The sequence below is a fragment of the Barbus barbus genome (assembly GCF_936440315.1).
Source record: "Barbus barbus genome assembly, chromosome: 22".
Taxonomy (NCBI): domain Eukaryota; kingdom Metazoa; phylum Chordata; class Actinopteri; order Cypriniformes; family Cyprinidae; genus Barbus; species Barbus barbus.
In genome coordinates this window covers 2,289,960-2,307,104 of record NC_136750.1, presented here as the reverse complement: position 1 = coordinate 2,307,104, position 17,145 = coordinate 2,289,960, and the positions used below count along the sequence as shown (strand labels likewise).

The window sequence follows — 17,145 nt, the reverse complement described above, 5'->3', positions numbered from 1 at the left end:
GTAATTTATTGTACTGAGGTTACACTTATGAATGGACTCAGTGTGTCTGTTTTAGTTCTTACGTCAGGGGCCTTTTTTTTAGGGTTGTCGCTGCTCAACATATTCCCGTCCCCTTCTTCAGAAGAGCCTGTGGCGCATGTAAAGCCCCGGCATACGACGGCCAGAGGAGCAGCACACCAATCTTAAGTGTGAGAATCAAATGCAGCAGCCTCTGTCTTTCCGTGATGTGAAGATGAAAAACTGCAGCTGTGGTATTTATGATGATTAGCAATGAAAGAATGAGCTGCTCATTTAACCAAGACTCATAATAAACAAAACCACAAATCTGCCGCAAAGCCTGCAGTGCTGCAAGGTGATAACTGCGTGCGTTTGCAACTTCATACCTGTGTTTGTGCGAGCGTTGGGTTGCTATGGGTGTGTCATACATCGTGCCACTTTGATTCAGCATTATTGGCCAAAGTTTCATTTTGAAAAAACCAAGACGCACATGAATCATTTTCTTCACATAAATTTTAATAACATAACAATTTAAAGTACAATAAGAAATAGAAGCTACTGTTTATAAAACTCTCCAGCGGAACATAATGATTACCAGCATCAGCCTTATCTATACAGAACTGTATAAGCAGACAGGTCTTTAAATTCCTTAAATTTAACTTTTCTTTTTTTTTTTTTTTTCATTTCATATAAAAGAAAATCGCTACATTTTGTCCTGCACTACCTTATTTATTTTGTTTTCCCACGAAAGCACCAGCTGTCTGTATCTCATATTTCAAAGTTTATAAAATATAAATTATTGAAAAATATCAAAATGTTTGTGAACTAAATACATTAAAATTCTCATTTTAACAAAAAATACAGAAATATAAAACATACATAAGGCAAAATTGTGGGGAAATAAAAACAACACTCGTCGATATGAATATGCATGTATGTATCTGTCAAAAGTGTTCATTTCCACACAAACTGCATCACTTTTGCAACTTTTACAATCAGGACAAAGATGCATTATGATTTGGACCTTGTCAAATAAAAACTAAAAAAGTCATGTAACATGCTGCTGGCTTTCGGTTGTGGCTTTAACAAACTCACACTTTCCTCTTGCTTTTCCAGAGAGATTTTTTTTTGTATGATGTAGCACTTTTGTTGTTGTTCATGACAGGACGGTTGCAACAGAAACCAGCTCATTAATGAATGAATTAAATACTTAAGCTCTCATGAATGTGTTCCCAGTTTATTGTTTAATCTAGCCATTTTATGAAATATTATCTGTAAAAATAGACAATTCCAAAGCTACGATGGGTAGCATATTCTGCCACTGTAAACAATACGGTTTGTTTTCTTAGAAGAACGTTCTTTGCTTTGGCTTTTCCCACAAGGTCTTGTGTATGAGACCCTTCCCACACAGTGAAAAGCTGGGCTGAAAAAACACAAATTGAATCTGACTGCCATTGAAACACTGCTAACACTTTTCATGTGCAGTTTCTCCGGGACACTGACTAAAATACTGCATTTATCTGAGCCATTATGAAACTTACTCCCATATTGGATGTCGTGACGTTTGTTAGCCAGTCGTAGCACACGCCATCATCTTCAAGTATCAGCATGATCTGGTCTTCCTCCTATCTTAACCTAATATCAGCCACTAACAGTAACACTTTCACAAACCATCTGGAAAATCAAACGCAGCCCAACAGATCCTTCGTTTCTGCTGCGATATCCATCTCGTGTACTTTGCCAATCCAGATGCATGCTGAAGCGTGCTCTTTTTTCAACGTGGCTAACTTGGCCACGTCTGTCTCAAGGTTAAAAAGGCCTCGCTTTAAGGCTTTCGGTTCAGTCTAGCGCTGCCAGCAAACCGTTTGAAGCCCGGTTGAGTGACATTTCAGTTGTCACCAGCCCACACGTTTCAGTCAACCTCGAGAAAACAAAGCAAGTTCATAAAGACGGTGTGCTATATTAAGGCAAAACTTTATGAAAAACCATTTACGTACAAACAAACCGAGGCAAGAAACGTCTGATGTCTTTTGTCTTAATACAAGCGATAAAACGACACCTCGTTTTCACCACAAGCGTGTCACCGTTGAGAAGCCAACGGCCGCTTTCATTTGCGTCTCTCACTCACACTCTCAGTTTGACTGAGGTACGTCTCTTTCAGCTGAAAAGGGCGAGACTCTGGTATCTATTTTGATCTGGTGATCAAAAACAGCGTTTTCAGCTATGGACATTGTGGTAAGAGCAAGCCATAACCGAGCGTGACCTTAAAAGAAGCGAAGAGACTATCTATCTAAGCACAGTTTGACTTCAATAAACCTTCATATGAAAACATACAAAACAGCGCAATCTCTGTCCGGACAGCATCGCAATACGACAAATTAATACTGACACATATAGATCTTTAAGAAACCATAAAAATAAAACTTTTTGCTATTTTGGTCCGGCTGAGAACTCTTCCTTGTGTTTGGATATACAAGGAGACAGAAACAGTAAGCAACTCAATCGTAAATATTTCTGCGATATTCCTCTCGTCTCTAATTTTGGCAACGTGTTTAATAACAGGGGCATTCAGTCCAAGAAATGTCCATCTCATTGTCCTCTGTTCCTTCCCGGTGTTTGTGCTACTGGGTCAAAACGGCAGTTCTACCTGGACTTAGAGTTTTCCCTTCCCACAGAGCTATAAACAAAACGCGCAAAGTCTACGGATGCTAATCTTTGGTAAATGTTTTGATGCTTCCTCTTTTTTATGTCCCGTGTGAGCTCAAAACAAGACTGGACCACGACTAAGTGTTAAGATGGAATGTGATTGGACCCAAAAATGGGCGCCCCGTTTTCTTTCCAAGGTCTATGAGGGACTTTTTCAGCCTATTTTTTTATTTTTCTTTCCAACGTCAGAAGTTTACTCATCCGTGTCGGGCTTCACGTCTAACATGTTGTGCAGCTCTTCGGGAGTGTATCCCAGCAGGCTTTTCAAGTCACACACAAAGCGGTAGACGTAGCGCTTGCCGGACGTCTTGTGGATGATGTTTTTGTCGTAGTAGTAGCGTAGACCGCGACTCAACTTCTCGTAGTTCATCTTGGGCTTGTTTTTCCTCTTGCCCCATCTGCGTGCCACCTACAGGTCAGAGAGACACGGGTCAGGGTCATGAACATGAGATTCATTCGCTTGTGCAACCATGTTGCTGTCTTACTTGCGATGTATATGTATAGCGATTGTATCAGATACTACTAAAGAAAGAGCGATCGTTGGTTTTCAACTGATAAATGACACTGTGGTTTGTGTGTGAAGAACAGCAGCCAGCTACAAACTCATTAGTTAACGTGCATTTACCCAACTAGTATACATATACATGTAACTCATATACAATACATATAACTTTTTTTATGATTTTTTTATTTCTACTTTTAATAAATATAGGTAATATGAGCATTTAAAAAAACTGTATCTGTTCCTGTCATGGTATCAATTGTAAAAAATAAAAATACATAAAACATGTACATGATAAAGTCTAACCCACCCCGAATAGACCGGTAGAATGTTGACTGTTTAACAGCTCACCTCATCAGGGTCAGAAAGCTTGAACTCCCAGCCGTCTCCAGTCCAGCTGATGAAGGACTGGCAGGATTTGTCTGTCAAGAGCTCCAACAGAAACTGCCAGAGTTGGATGGGTCCGCTGCCTGAACAGAGACACAACACCACCACTTAATACAGTCCCATGAAGGATGTTCACAACGATATCTCATACATGAATCACAAATCAATGTAGCATGTTATTACCATTCCAGATTTTTCAGTTCTAGATTTCCTACTGTATTAGTGCATTAAGTTTTTGTATCCAGGTCCAAACTGAGTCTCACATGCCATTAGCTTTATGTCAGTCTGCATGAAAACAGAGACACAATGGAGTATTGACTGGCTACTGCTCAGACTGCATGTCCTATTTGAGCTTTGGACTCTTTATGTGAATTCCAAAGCACTGACATCATTTGGATTTTGCCCCAAGGCTAAATATCTGGCAGATAAATGTGTTTGATCACGAAGGCCATGATGTATATGTCTGCATGTAGCCTGGGTGTATCTGAAAGCATGCATGTGTGTGATGTCGACATGTGTGTAAACGGCTGTGTGGGTGTGAGAGAGTGAAGCCCTTGGCGGACATCTGCAAACCGAGAGGCTTTTCTCACAGGCTCCAACATCGCATTCGCCCCTAACCGTGCCGGGGTCAAATTTAAAGACTTTAGCCTTTCTACACGGTGACATATTTAAGGAGACATTTGAAATATTGCAAACGTGCATGTTAATGCATTTGATTGTGATAAGCGATTTAAGGACTAGCGCAAAGGGTTTATGCGGTCGTGTTGACCTAGAGTGTAAGATCTATCCTGCAAGGGCTTCACAGCGTGTAGGCAGCAGCAGAGCAGCTCATGCACCCGTCTAGAAAAGCTTTGCTTTTTTCTTCATCTTGTGGTTTGTGTGCATTAAAATTAACTGTCATTTCATATCACACCTGCTACAAAACAAGAGCGAAGGGAAGAGAGACACTCTCAATTTTCCTTGCAGAAGTCCTCCAGGTTTAGGGATGCACAATATATATTTATTTATTTATTTTATTTAGTTAGTTATTTAGCAGACAATATATACAATATATAGGCACCATATTGATTATCAACTGGCAATACTGAAGTTTTTTAATTTATCAGTGTGCTATCAATATTGGATAATTAATTGTGCATGCTCATTTCCCCTATTTTTACATTTAGATACATTTTGACGTCATTTCAAAGCAAAATCTATCTAAATCAATCCAAAAAAAAAAATTTAATGAAATTTGTTTTCATTCTGTATAATGTTGTGATGCCTAAATTCAAGATTATATATATATATATATATTTAAAATGATTTTATTTTTCATTATTTAAACAGTAGCATACAATTTTAATCACTTTCATTTTTGGTCATCAGGAATAAAAAATAAATAAACAAATAAATAAATGAAATAAAATAAAATAGTGTAATCGAGCAGAATTTTTATATTGGTGCAACCCTAATTTCTATGCTTTCAGGGCTTATTTAAAATGACTACTATTTTAGTAGACTGTATGCTACATTTATTCAGTTACCTAATCTGCATTATTCCTTTGGTGCATTGGGCGGGAAAGCAACGCACATGCAACATACATGGTGATAACAGCAGGCACAATTCATTCTCAGTGAATCCCCCACTGCATGTTACATCCAGCTAAAAATAGCCTTGCCGATAATGCAATAAAACACTAATGCAATTCTGAAACAGATTATCTCATCAACAATTCAACAGTTCATTCTAACCCTCTCCCTCTCTGTCTGTCTGCCTCTCTTTGTCTCCATCTAAACATATGAATCACTAAAATCACTCATCTGGATCAATGCAGTAATCTGTTTATGTAGGTAAATGCATTAAAACACATTCCATAAGCTCGGCTACTGTAACACACCATCATCAGACCCAAAGAGGTCTGGAACGGAAAGCAATCGGTCTGTCCTATACATGCCTGGACCAAATCCTCAGACTGACAGACAAATCCACCGTGGACTTTCAGCAAAGCTTTAAGAGTACATTAAGGCCACTTTACTTGAAGTGAGTGCATGAGCAAAGGCGAGGATTTCTGGAAACAACTTGGATTGCTAACACTGAGCTTAAAAGGATAGTTCACCCTAAACAAATATTTTTGTGTGAATTAGTATTTATACTCACCCTCATGTCATTCCAGATCTGTATGACTTTTTTTATTCCAATGAAATATAAAAAGATGATGTTTAGCAGAATGTTCACGCTGTACTTTTCCATCCAATGAAAGTGAATAGTGACCAGTGAAGGTAATACTTTACAGTAAGGTCCAATTTGGTTAACATGAACTAACAATGAAAAATACATAATCTAAAATCTTAGTTCATGTTAATTCTGACATCTAATACATTATTAAAATCAAAAATTATTATTTGATGGACCTGAGCTAACGTGAACTAACAATGGACAGTTGTATTTTTAATAACTAACATTAACAAAGCTTAATAAATGGTGGAAATATTTCTTTGTTGATGCATTAATGGAACCTTATTATAAAGTGCTTCCAAAGTTGTCATTGGTTCTTAAAATCAAAGTTATCATAATGTTTCAGAAGAGCTGGACTGCCATGCATACTCATTAACTATGTTTATGCCATTTATGTGGTGCTTTGTTTTTTTTTTCATTTTTGGAGCTTGACCACCCAGTCCCCATTCACTTTCACTATATGGAAAAAAACAGCATGAACATTCTTCTAAACGTCCTTTTGTGGTCTACGAGTAAACGATGAGAGTTAAATATTTCTTGGTGAACTGTCCCTTTAATGTCTTTATAAGGAAGCCGCCCTGTAAAGTTAAAAATCAGCCGTCTCTGAAGAAAGTGTGTTGCGGTACTGTGGTTGTGCTGCTCTCCTCACAGATCTGATGGATTTGTACATGCATATGTGATTAATGATGACAAACACGAAACCTCAGAGCTCTGCGAGCAAATAGATCTGTTTTGTCACTTGCTGTCTTTATCTACCTCATCTCAGAACTCTGAAGGCTGTTGTGTTGACACTGAGGTAACACTCGTAAAAAAAACAAGCAATTCTGTCCATTATAGAAATATGTTTTGCAGTATTCCTCATGCATGTGCACATATACAGAAACAAACGCATTTTACAATCTCTTACGTGATATATGTTTTTTGGGCTCGGATATAGTACGGAGAATTCCAGATGACATCCAACTCAGGTACAGGCAAAACGGTGCTTTATATGTTCAAAGAAACCTTAGCTTCCCAAAATAGAAATACACATAGTGAGTGTGGCCTGTGTGTGCGTTCTTTTACGTTAGGGAAGTGTTTTCTGTTGCGTTTTCAGATATATGAGCAGGTAGGTTTGAGACGTATGGCACAAGGTTAAAAAAGCCCCTTGAAGATGCGCCGATAAAGGAGCTCTCATCTTAAGTGCACAGGGCTGCTATCACTTTGTGCTGCACCCTCTGTTGCCAAGACGACCTGGGAAATGGGTTGAGATGTGGGCCGCAGATAAGGAGTACAAGATGAAAACAGCAGAAAAAGAAACGGAGAGCTGGTGGCAGTGACAGAAGCGGGGAGGGAAGGAGCGTGTGTTTTAATGTGAAGAGGCCGGGGTGTGGCGTGTTTGCTGGTACACGAGTCGCTCGCAAAAACACTGCCATGACTTTCTTACAGTCATGTAACAAATGTGGCTCTGCGGTTACCAAGTGCACCGATGCATTCAAAACTGGTGCACGACTCGTCTTCACCGATCCGCCAGCAGCCGTGTCCCAGTAACATGAGACGAGACGTCTCCATTTGCAGGATTCGTGCTTAAACGTGTGATTCCAAATGCTTGCTGATTCCTTTTTTCATCATAGATATGTCATTTGTCACTGTATGTTTATTATATGGCATATCATATATATGGAATAAAATCATATGCTTTTTAATATGATGTTATTCCATATATATGATATATATGTTTTTTTGGTATATGGAATATATCACATGGTATACAATATGACATAAATATGATTATAGGGAATAACATATGTGCTTTCTGATGTGATATGGTATGCAATATTATGATATATTGAATAACATTATTTGATATAATAAGGTTTAAAGCATAATATTTGGCATGCAATATTTAAAATATGATATGGAATAACTCATCATGTACTATTTGATATGATGTTATGTGATATATAAGTAACATCATATTGTTTTTAATATATGGAATATATCATATGGTATGATGTATGATATAAGGAATAACATGCTTTTTTCATATGCAATATGATTTATAATACGATGTATTGAATAACATTTTTTGATTGATATTGTATAAATTATACAATACGGCATGCGATATTGAAAATAGGATATGGAATGACATGTTTTTTTCATATGGTATACATCATATGAATATTGCATGCGACATGTAATATGATTTATGATATATAGAATAACATGGGTTTTAATATGATATGGTAAACAGTATATGATGCAGTAAGCAATATGATTGATAATATAACCTATTATATCATATATGGAATAACATGGTGTTTGATATGATATGGTATGTGATATAATATATGATTCATAATATCATATATGGAATAGCGTGACATGTTTTTTTATTATTTTTGCATGATATGGTATTTAATATGACATCTAATATGATCCATGATATGTGCAATAACATCATAGGATTGTTGATCAGTATATGATACGGTGTGTTATATGATATCATATGATTTCTGATATATAGAATAATGCTTTTTTATATGATATAGTATATAATATCATAAATAATATAAGATATGCTATTTGATATCATATTTACTTGGAATTTCATGGTACTTCCAAGAATACCATGGTAATAATTGGTATCCAAAAAAAAGTATCAAGGTATTTTTTTTTGTCATACTTTAAAGAATACCTCACCAGTACCACGGTACATGTTCAAAAAAACATTGTATTACTATGCAACATAATACCATTGTACCATGCTCATCACCTTTTTTTAATTAGTATAAAAGTACTGACTTCAGTAAAGTTATTGTTGCTGGTCTTGTGTATGACTGTGAAACTAGGCTATGTCTCAAGGTGCTGGTTTTCAGTCTTGTGCTTATTTGAATTCTGACTCATTTGGGTTTATTGCATGAGTAGGCTGTGTGCATGAGCGGAGAGTAACTGAATCCGGGGGTAATGCTGACCTGTGTAGCCAGCGAGTGCAGCTGCTGGGATGACTGGTTTGTCCTTGCTGAGGTCTGAGCGCTCCCGTACGTAGTCTTTGAAGGTACCCTTTGGTTTGTGTCCGTGCAGTGCAGTGGGATAGTCCTCCGAGTCGAAGCTGTCGTAGGAGGGAACTCTCTGTAGGCTGTTGAATGATGACTGACTACTCCAGGACTGCGTCAGTCTGTCGCAGCTCTCGAAACTGTCAATGCTCTCAAACGAATCTTGACCTCCCAGTTTACCTGCGATGGAGATTTCACTGTTATTAAACATCATTCACAGTCATTTTTCATTACACATATTCAAAAAGACAGTGTTTTGATCTGACGCATGTTGAATGGAAAAGAGGACCATGTACATTCTTCTTAATATCTCAAAAAAAAAAAAAATTAAAGTATAACAGTAGGTCGGTGACTCTTAAAATCAACAGGCTTTTCCTTTAAAGATCAGCGTCCTCATTTATAAAGACATGCGTTAAATGTTCCAGTATAGTTAACTAAAACTAAACCAAAATTAAAAATGCTAAATTAAATAAATGTACATTGATGTAATAAAATATCTAAACCTGAAAAAAGTATAAATTACACACACAACAAAATTAAAATGTAAAATTGAAATCATAAAAACTGATTTAAAATATTAATAAAAACTAAAATCTCAAATAACACTGAAATGTTCCTAAATACGAATGAAATCTGAAATGTAAAAAAAAAAAAAGAAATCATTATTATTATTATTATTATTATTTCAGGAAATGATATATAATTACTGAATTAATTTCAGTGACATATTTATTACAAAGCAGTTGCCTGTTTGCACATATAATATTAATGCACATTATCTTTACATTGTAATAAACAATGCTGGGTTATTTTAATTTACGAATGCATGCACTGTAAGTATATAATAATGCTAAATGTTTGCACGCTTACTTTTCAGTTGGCATACACATAAGAACATTTTCATGTCAATTTTTGATTTTATAAATCCTGATTTGTTACATATCAAACTCCATGGAATTTCGGATCAAATCAGATTGTACGCGTGTTTTAAAAATGAGACCCCTGGCCTTAATTTCTACCCATGAACCCAATGTCTTTGGTAACAGAAGGTGCAAAGTTTGGCAACTACACCAGCCAGAGAAGTTCACAAGCAGTCTAGACCCAACCACGTGGAAAAATCCAGAGCTAGTCCACACCACACTGTGTTTCTCTTACACAATTTCCATGTGGAAATATTTGGGTTTTCTCTAATTGGAAGAAAATCAAAACAAATTGCTTCTCTATTTTTGGCCAAGCTGGAGATAAAAGGCCGGTCTCGACTGAATGTCAATTACAGAATGAAAGATAATACAGAGCTGGGACTGATCCTGAAATCCTCAATTGAAAAATTGAAGCCACATGCGAGTTTGGTGGCACCACAAATGCTTTCCCACGCAGGAAAAACACAGCGCCGTTGCCAAAGCTGGGACTTACTCCACAGTGTGTACCTAGAGGGCGAAAACCCAAATCGCTGCGTCGTTCAAAAATATACAAGCGACTTTAACAAATCTCAACGTCCAATCCAAATCGCGATCATTTGTTCAGCTGCACGATGGTTAGACGGGGGGGTTTATTCGAAACCAGACATATGTGAGGTAGTTACTTCATGAGAAACCCGAACGCGCTCTTCACGCTTTACACCTCCCGCTCCTTACGAGAACCTAAGGTTCACAAAAACACCTCATACCCCAGTAACGTAACCTCACGCGGACGCCTTGACACAAAAGACACAACCAGCGCTCTGTGGCTTCAAACATCTCTCACTTTGAAGCAAACAGCTTTGTTTTTCTCTCCTTTTTCCCCACCGCAGTTGAAAGCATCTCGAGATGGTGTAAGACAGAACCACAAACAAACCAAACGGTCTGCTTCATTCCCTGGCAATGTGTGCATAACTGCAGTAATGCGAGATTAGAGCGGCGTTTCGGAGACCACACACTGCTGATCACTGCGGGGGTGATGGGGATCAATTTAAGCCCCGATGGGAAATGGTAAACATGCATCTAAGACGAGAGAAATTAGCCTTCGCCTCCCGAACGTTTATGCCGTATTACTCTAGAGCTCGCATGAACACGGTTTTCATTTGCATCGAAACGCGTGACCTTTGGCCCATAGTACTCACCTCTACTAATGCGACCCACACACATGTTGTCGGGTGACACAACTTCCTGTTTGACTGAAAAATAGTCTCCCTGCAGCGGATTGAGAGGCGTGTCTCGCAGTATAACGTTGGGATACTCGCTCTCGTATTTGAGCGACAGCAGGTCTTCTGAGCTGATGGGGTGGAGGGTCTGGTAGGACTCTGTGATGAAGCTCGGCTCTGAGTATTCTGACGGAGGGACGCACTGAGGATGTTCAATGCCATAGTCTGGAGGAAATAACGAAATTTAAAAACATGTAGTGTATTTGCGTAGATCTTTTCCATAAAATGACATAGTGACCAAAGACTGTCAGCACCAGAGCTATTATTATTATTATCTAAAAATAAAATAAATAAAATTAGTCCTGTCAAACGATTAATTGCGATTGATCAAAATAAAAAATACAAAATAAAAGTTTTCGTTTACATAATATATGTGTGTGTACTGTGTTTATTTATTATGCATATATACTTATAAATACACACACATGCATGCATATGTTTCAGAAAAATAGTTATGTTTATATTAACTATATTTATAATATAAATTATATTAATATAAATATATACATGTAAATATTTTCAAATTATATACTTTGTGTGTGTATTTATATACATAATAAATATACACAGTACACACATATATTATGTAAACAAAATATTTTATTTTGGATGTGATTAATTGCGATTAATCGTTTGACAGCACTAAAAAATGCATTACTTGTAATTCAATTATTTTATTTTTGTTGTCCAAAACAACATTTTTTTGTTACTAAAACTTAATAAAATAATGTTACTAAACGTATAAAAAATAATAATAAAATAAAAACTGTATCTTAAATTAACATAAAAAGTGAAAATATGAAAAATTTAATCTAATTCAAAAGAAAAACCTGGTCTGCACTACAAAATGATGTGATTATGTTTGGTCATGAGATCATTAGTAATTAATTAAGGCTTTAATTAATTAATCTGCACTGATCTACGCTACAGTCACCATGTTTGATTTGAGATCTGCGGTGGAGGTAAAGACTCTCTGTGAATAATGACTTAAATTTAGTGATCGCTTACAACAGGGGTCTCCAACCTTTTTTACACCATGGACCGGTTACGTTTAGAAAGTTTTCTCGCGCAGGACGCCAGGGATATATCCTATATATTAGGCTATAGTATTATAATAGCATTATATAGTGGTTGAACACATTATATTGTTTTTTTGTGTGTTTTTAATTATTTGTTCAGCTAAGCAAGAAAACAAATATTTAAAAGCACAATGCCAATGCCGTGAAGATAATTTTATGTGTACATATACGTAACTCTGTATTTCCGCTCTGTCTGAAACACGTCTTTATGCTTTTGCGTGTCTTGATTGTGTGCGAGAACAGCGCGCGAGTATCGAATTGAGCTCTCTTTCCTTTCTTCTTCTTGTGGTTTAAAATTACTTGAACGTGAAAATTGGCAAATTAATCTGCGAATCATGTGCGTGCCGAACAATGGGGTCTCGTTTGTACGCATCACGGAAAAACTGTGATCCTTTTAACCCTTATGTGACAGATCAGAGCAATCTTTTATTTACTTATTTAACATGAAATCGTCAAATTGCTACTCCATAGCAATCGGACACAACGAAAATGCAGAATAATAAGAACAATCATTAACACGCAATAAATAACAGAGTCATATCTACATATATTTTTCCCAGAACGTTCTTGCGACCCGATAGCACGGTAAGTGGGTCACGAATTGGGACCTCTGGTACACAATATCGGTTATCGGCTAAAATTAGAGATTATTTATTGTATCGGTAAATATTAGAGTTTTAATTGTGTTTATTTCATGATTTATATTTGAAGTACTTCTGCAATCATCTAATTCTTACTTAAAATTAATTTATAAAACACTGTCACTATGCACATATATAAATATTAGCGAGTATTAGCAAATATTGATACTAGTACTTAACAAATATAAAATAAATATCAATTTTTCATGTTGTGATGCTTAAATTCACTTGTAGCATTGAAAACATCTGATTTAATTTTTTGTTTATTTATGTTGGCTATTTAGACAAACAAGAAAATAATCATCAGTTTTAATGTCATTGCATCCCTAATTAAATTTCAAAGCCGTGTATGACTTTGTATGATGGTGCTTTTCTAGTGTTTCTCAGCAACAGTTTTTCTTTTTCTGTATTAATAAAGTTAGACTTGAATGACATAAGTGTGAGTTAATACAGACATTTTATGAATTAACTTTTCCTTTAAGGCAGGTGTTAAGTGATAAAGGATTTCTATAACTGCCTTCACTTATAGACAACACCTAGTAGAGTCATAAGTGAAGTGCTGAATGTGTAGTGATGACGTAAACGGAAAGAAAGGACAGATACTCACTGAAGAAGTAGTCAGAGGGGTAGCGGGATTCCTGGAAACTGGAGGTCAGGCCGTTGACAGGGAAATGCTTCGGGTCTTCTGTGTGAAGATAACGACACACATCACTGAACCCATGCACACTTTCAAAGCGGAGCTTGTTGTATAACAGATTAGATTGTGTAAGGTAGTGCAACAGAAACTGCTTTGAAATGCATGTAAGAGTGGAATTTACTTTACAGGCTTTCAAAATGTGAAACCTCATACATGCTTCCAGCATTTGACATGACAAATCACAGCACACGTTATAAAATCTAGATGATAAAATCTGCTAAAGATGATTTACTGTACTGTATCTTACTCTTTTTTTAAAAGTCACTTTCTAAATAACATTACAGCTCGAAATTCTAATGGGATGATCTGTATTCAGAGTTTTGGATATACTCACAACTGTGACTCTACAATACATCTGTCAAATACTATATTAACGAGCGAGGTTTCTAAGTTGAAGTATTTATCGTAAAGCAGCTGCTCATTCGGACACATAATAATAATAATAGTGCATTTTGTGATTTTCTATTTATAATCACATTTTAATAAACTAAATTTTAACTTTTTAATAAAAAAAAGTTTGAGATATACTGACACCTATGACTGTCAAATTTTTCATTTAGATTAATGAACTATAGTGGGCAGAACTAACTAAATAAAATTAAACAATATGAATTACCATATATTAATACTATAATTATTCATATAATTAATACAAAATTATAAATAATTGAATAAATATTAATGTAATATTTATTAACATTAAGATTACTGTCATTAAAAAAATCTATAATTTACTGAAGACAGAGTTATTACCGTTAACTAAAAAAAAAAAAATAATAATTAATTATATTTTATTTTAGCTAGTTGTCAACGCAACATTTCTCAATTTTAGTTTAAGTGCTTAAATAACTAAAACTAAAAGTAAAAAAAATATATATACAGGTATATTTAAACAATAATAATAGTAATAATAAATCATAATAATTATAAAAACACAACAAAATTACTTTTTTTTCTAAAATTAAAAGGAAAACAGAAAAAAATATTTTAAGAAAAATGATAACAGTATCTCAATGATAGTAAAATATCAGTGGTTGATGATTGGTGTCTTTCATGAGGCTGTGAGGATGTCTACCTTTCTGCAGCATCTCTAAATGCTCCCAGAGGATGTCGCCCACAAAGTCAGGTGCCAGATCCAGGAATCGCTCTTTGCCCAGCGCGCAGAGATTGGCCCCATCCATGCTGAACTTATGGAAGTCCACATTCTTCAGACTGAACTCATTTACTGTCCAGGTCAACCATTCTCTAATGTGGGCCTCTGTCCACTCGCGGGGGTCTAGAGAAGAGAAAGGGACAGATGCAAGTTGTACTTTATTGCATATATTGTATAGATTGCATCATATTAAAGAAAGATACAGTATGTTTCTGTTTCATTATCAACAACAAAAATGTTTAAGCAAGCATGCTATGCCCATAAACTACCAAGACACCAATATTGTGTACTTGTAGCACTGATACATGCAATATTATAGCCGCCGGTCCAGTGGCTCATGTGAAATTATCAGATGCTTTCACTATAAATTTGATGCCATGATGAGAGGAACTGAAACAGCTGTAATTTTAGCCTACAGACCTACACACCAACTCTTTCGCTTTCTCTCTCTCTGTGCATGCACTCCACAACTGCTATTTCCAGACAGACGCAGACCCGACACAGACTTCAACCTCCCCAGACACAGCAAGTAAAGCCATAGTTTGGGAAGCATAATTCATAACCTCTGCTGCTTCAGAGTGCCATGTGCCTATCTAGCAAGATATATTTTTAGGCAATCTGACTGTGGTCGTTTCAAAAACAGCCTAGTGCTACAGAATACTGAGCCAGGAACTTTCCCTTAAAGACAGAGAGAGCTACAGAAATATGGATATAGGATTTACTCTAGAGAGTTATTAGAGAGTGTTTTTATTTAGATGGAATTGCTGTAGAGTTGGACCTTTTGGGATGGAGAGCCGCTGTTGCTCCCTGGTGAAGCCGCTGAATGTGGCCAAAAGAGCCTGTGACATCATTTCTTTACTTCCTGGAGTCAATAAGGGAACATCCGCACACTCCAGATCTGTTGGACCAAACACAGACAAATCTGTCATCACATAATCTGAGATTAACTGCAGATATACTATATTTCACAAAAAAAAAAAATCACATCTGATGGGCAAAAACAACTCACTTAAGGAAAAACAAATAAATTACATAAAGTACAAATGAGTAAAATAATTAAAAATAAGTAAAATAAAATAATAATAAATCAATAAATAAACAAAAATAAAATAAACATAATAAAAGCAAGCCAAATCAAATAAAAAATAAAAAAATGATTTTTTTATTTTATTTTGCTCAGTTTTATTTACTTAATACTTTAATTTGCTTAAAATAAATAATAAAAAAAAATCAAGGAAAAAATAAAACACACTCCATTGTCATAAGATATACAATATTTTACGAAAAATAAAATAATAAAATCAAGTCACAACAAATGAAAAATAAAACAAATTATGATCGTTTTACCTTCTTTTTTTCTTGTTTTTTTACTTAAAGTAAAATAAAGTCAAGGCAAAACAAATCATAGAAAACAAACTACATTACTTCACAAAATATACATTTTACAAATAAATAAATAAATAAAATAAAAATTAAGGTAAGTAAAAAAATTATAATTACATTTGTAAAATTAAATATATCAAGCCAAATTAATTAAAACACATATTACATTTCATAAAATATAATTAATTAATAAAATAAATGAAATAAAATAAAAAAAATAATAAAAAAATCTACTACAATCCAAGTCAAAATAAATAAATATATACTACGTTCACAAAAATGAAATAAAATCCCAGATCTCAAGAGTTTTATTTCCACAAAATTACTCTCCAGACCAGAAGTGAGTCAATCAGTGTGAAGAATTGCATCATCATATACAGCAAGTAAACCAGCAGAGTCAGCATCACACACTTAAATGTAGTTGTCCTGCAGGCCTACACACATCAACCACCTCCAACCTGACCTCCTAGACTGCTGCTCAGAGCCAAGGACAGTGTGCAAACACACCGAGTGTGTGTCACAGGTCAGATTCTACACTGATGACCACCATCCCACAATCCCTTCCGCCCAGCAAGCTGTCCCATTTCCGTCCCCAGCCACAGACAGATGGGCCTCTGTTGGCAGGGGTCAATAGTTAGGGGTCAGAGGTTGTGGCAGAGGGGTGATGATGTCACAGCAGGCTGCGGGCCGTCAAACAGACGGCGCAGTGTTGGAGAGCTCACCCTCTCTGCTCGTGGGCACCCGGCAGGACACAGAGAGGGCTTTGATGAGTTTAACAGTGCCCGATAACTTCCACTGATCCAATTAGGACTGCCGGGGTGGCGGTTAGCGAGAAAAAAGAGGGTCTAGGAAAAAAACCCTGAGGGTTTGAAGAATGTCACAAAGCCGAGCGAAGAATTCGCTGAAGGGACAGTAATGCGATCAAAAACACAAGGTGAGGGGTGGTTATTCTATTACTGGTAGCCGTCAAAAAGCGCCCGCCTGTGACTCAATGAATTTGTCCGTGAGCTAAATGCACAGTCCAGACTGTGGAAAGCCAACACTTTGTGTCTTTTTTTTGCCGTCTGTGACTGCTTTTCTACTGACACCCAGATGTTCTGGCATCTCTGTGCGGTTTTGAAACTGCCAGCCCTGGGCGCCGTATGGGTTCGTGCTCGCTGTTGTC

General features: G+C 36.2%; 1 protein-coding gene across 7 annotated transcripts in view; it reads right to left on the bottom strand.

Annotated features, from left to right (window-relative positions):
* Window positions 1-502: 502 nt before the first annotated feature.
* LOC306888427 (protein c-ets-1-B) overlaps window positions 503-17,145 on the bottom strand; it is a 49,160-nt gene continuing 32,517 nt past the window's right edge. For 4 of the 7 annotated variants that reach the window (XM_079446713.1, XM_079446714.1, XM_079446717.1 and 1 more), the window contains 7 exons: window positions 15,376-15,495; window positions 14,520-14,720; window positions 13,355-13,432; window positions 10,947-11,192; window positions 8,768-9,028; window positions 3,557-3,675; window positions 503-3,112 (listed from right to left, as the gene is read on the bottom strand). In XM_079446713.1, the coding sequence (XP_079302839.1) occupies window positions 2,897-3,112; window positions 3,557-3,675; window positions 8,768-9,028; window positions 10,947-11,192; window positions 13,355-13,432; window positions 14,520-14,720; window positions 15,376-15,495 (1,241 nt within the window). In that variant the 3' untranslated portion in view covers window positions 503-2,896. The remainder of the gene's footprint in view (window positions 3,113-3,556; window positions 3,676-8,767; window positions 9,029-10,946; window positions 11,193-13,354; window positions 13,433-14,519; window positions 14,721-15,375; window positions 15,496-17,145) is intronic. The other 3 variants (XM_079446715.1, XM_079446718.1, XM_079446719.1) reach the window with 3 other exon arrangements.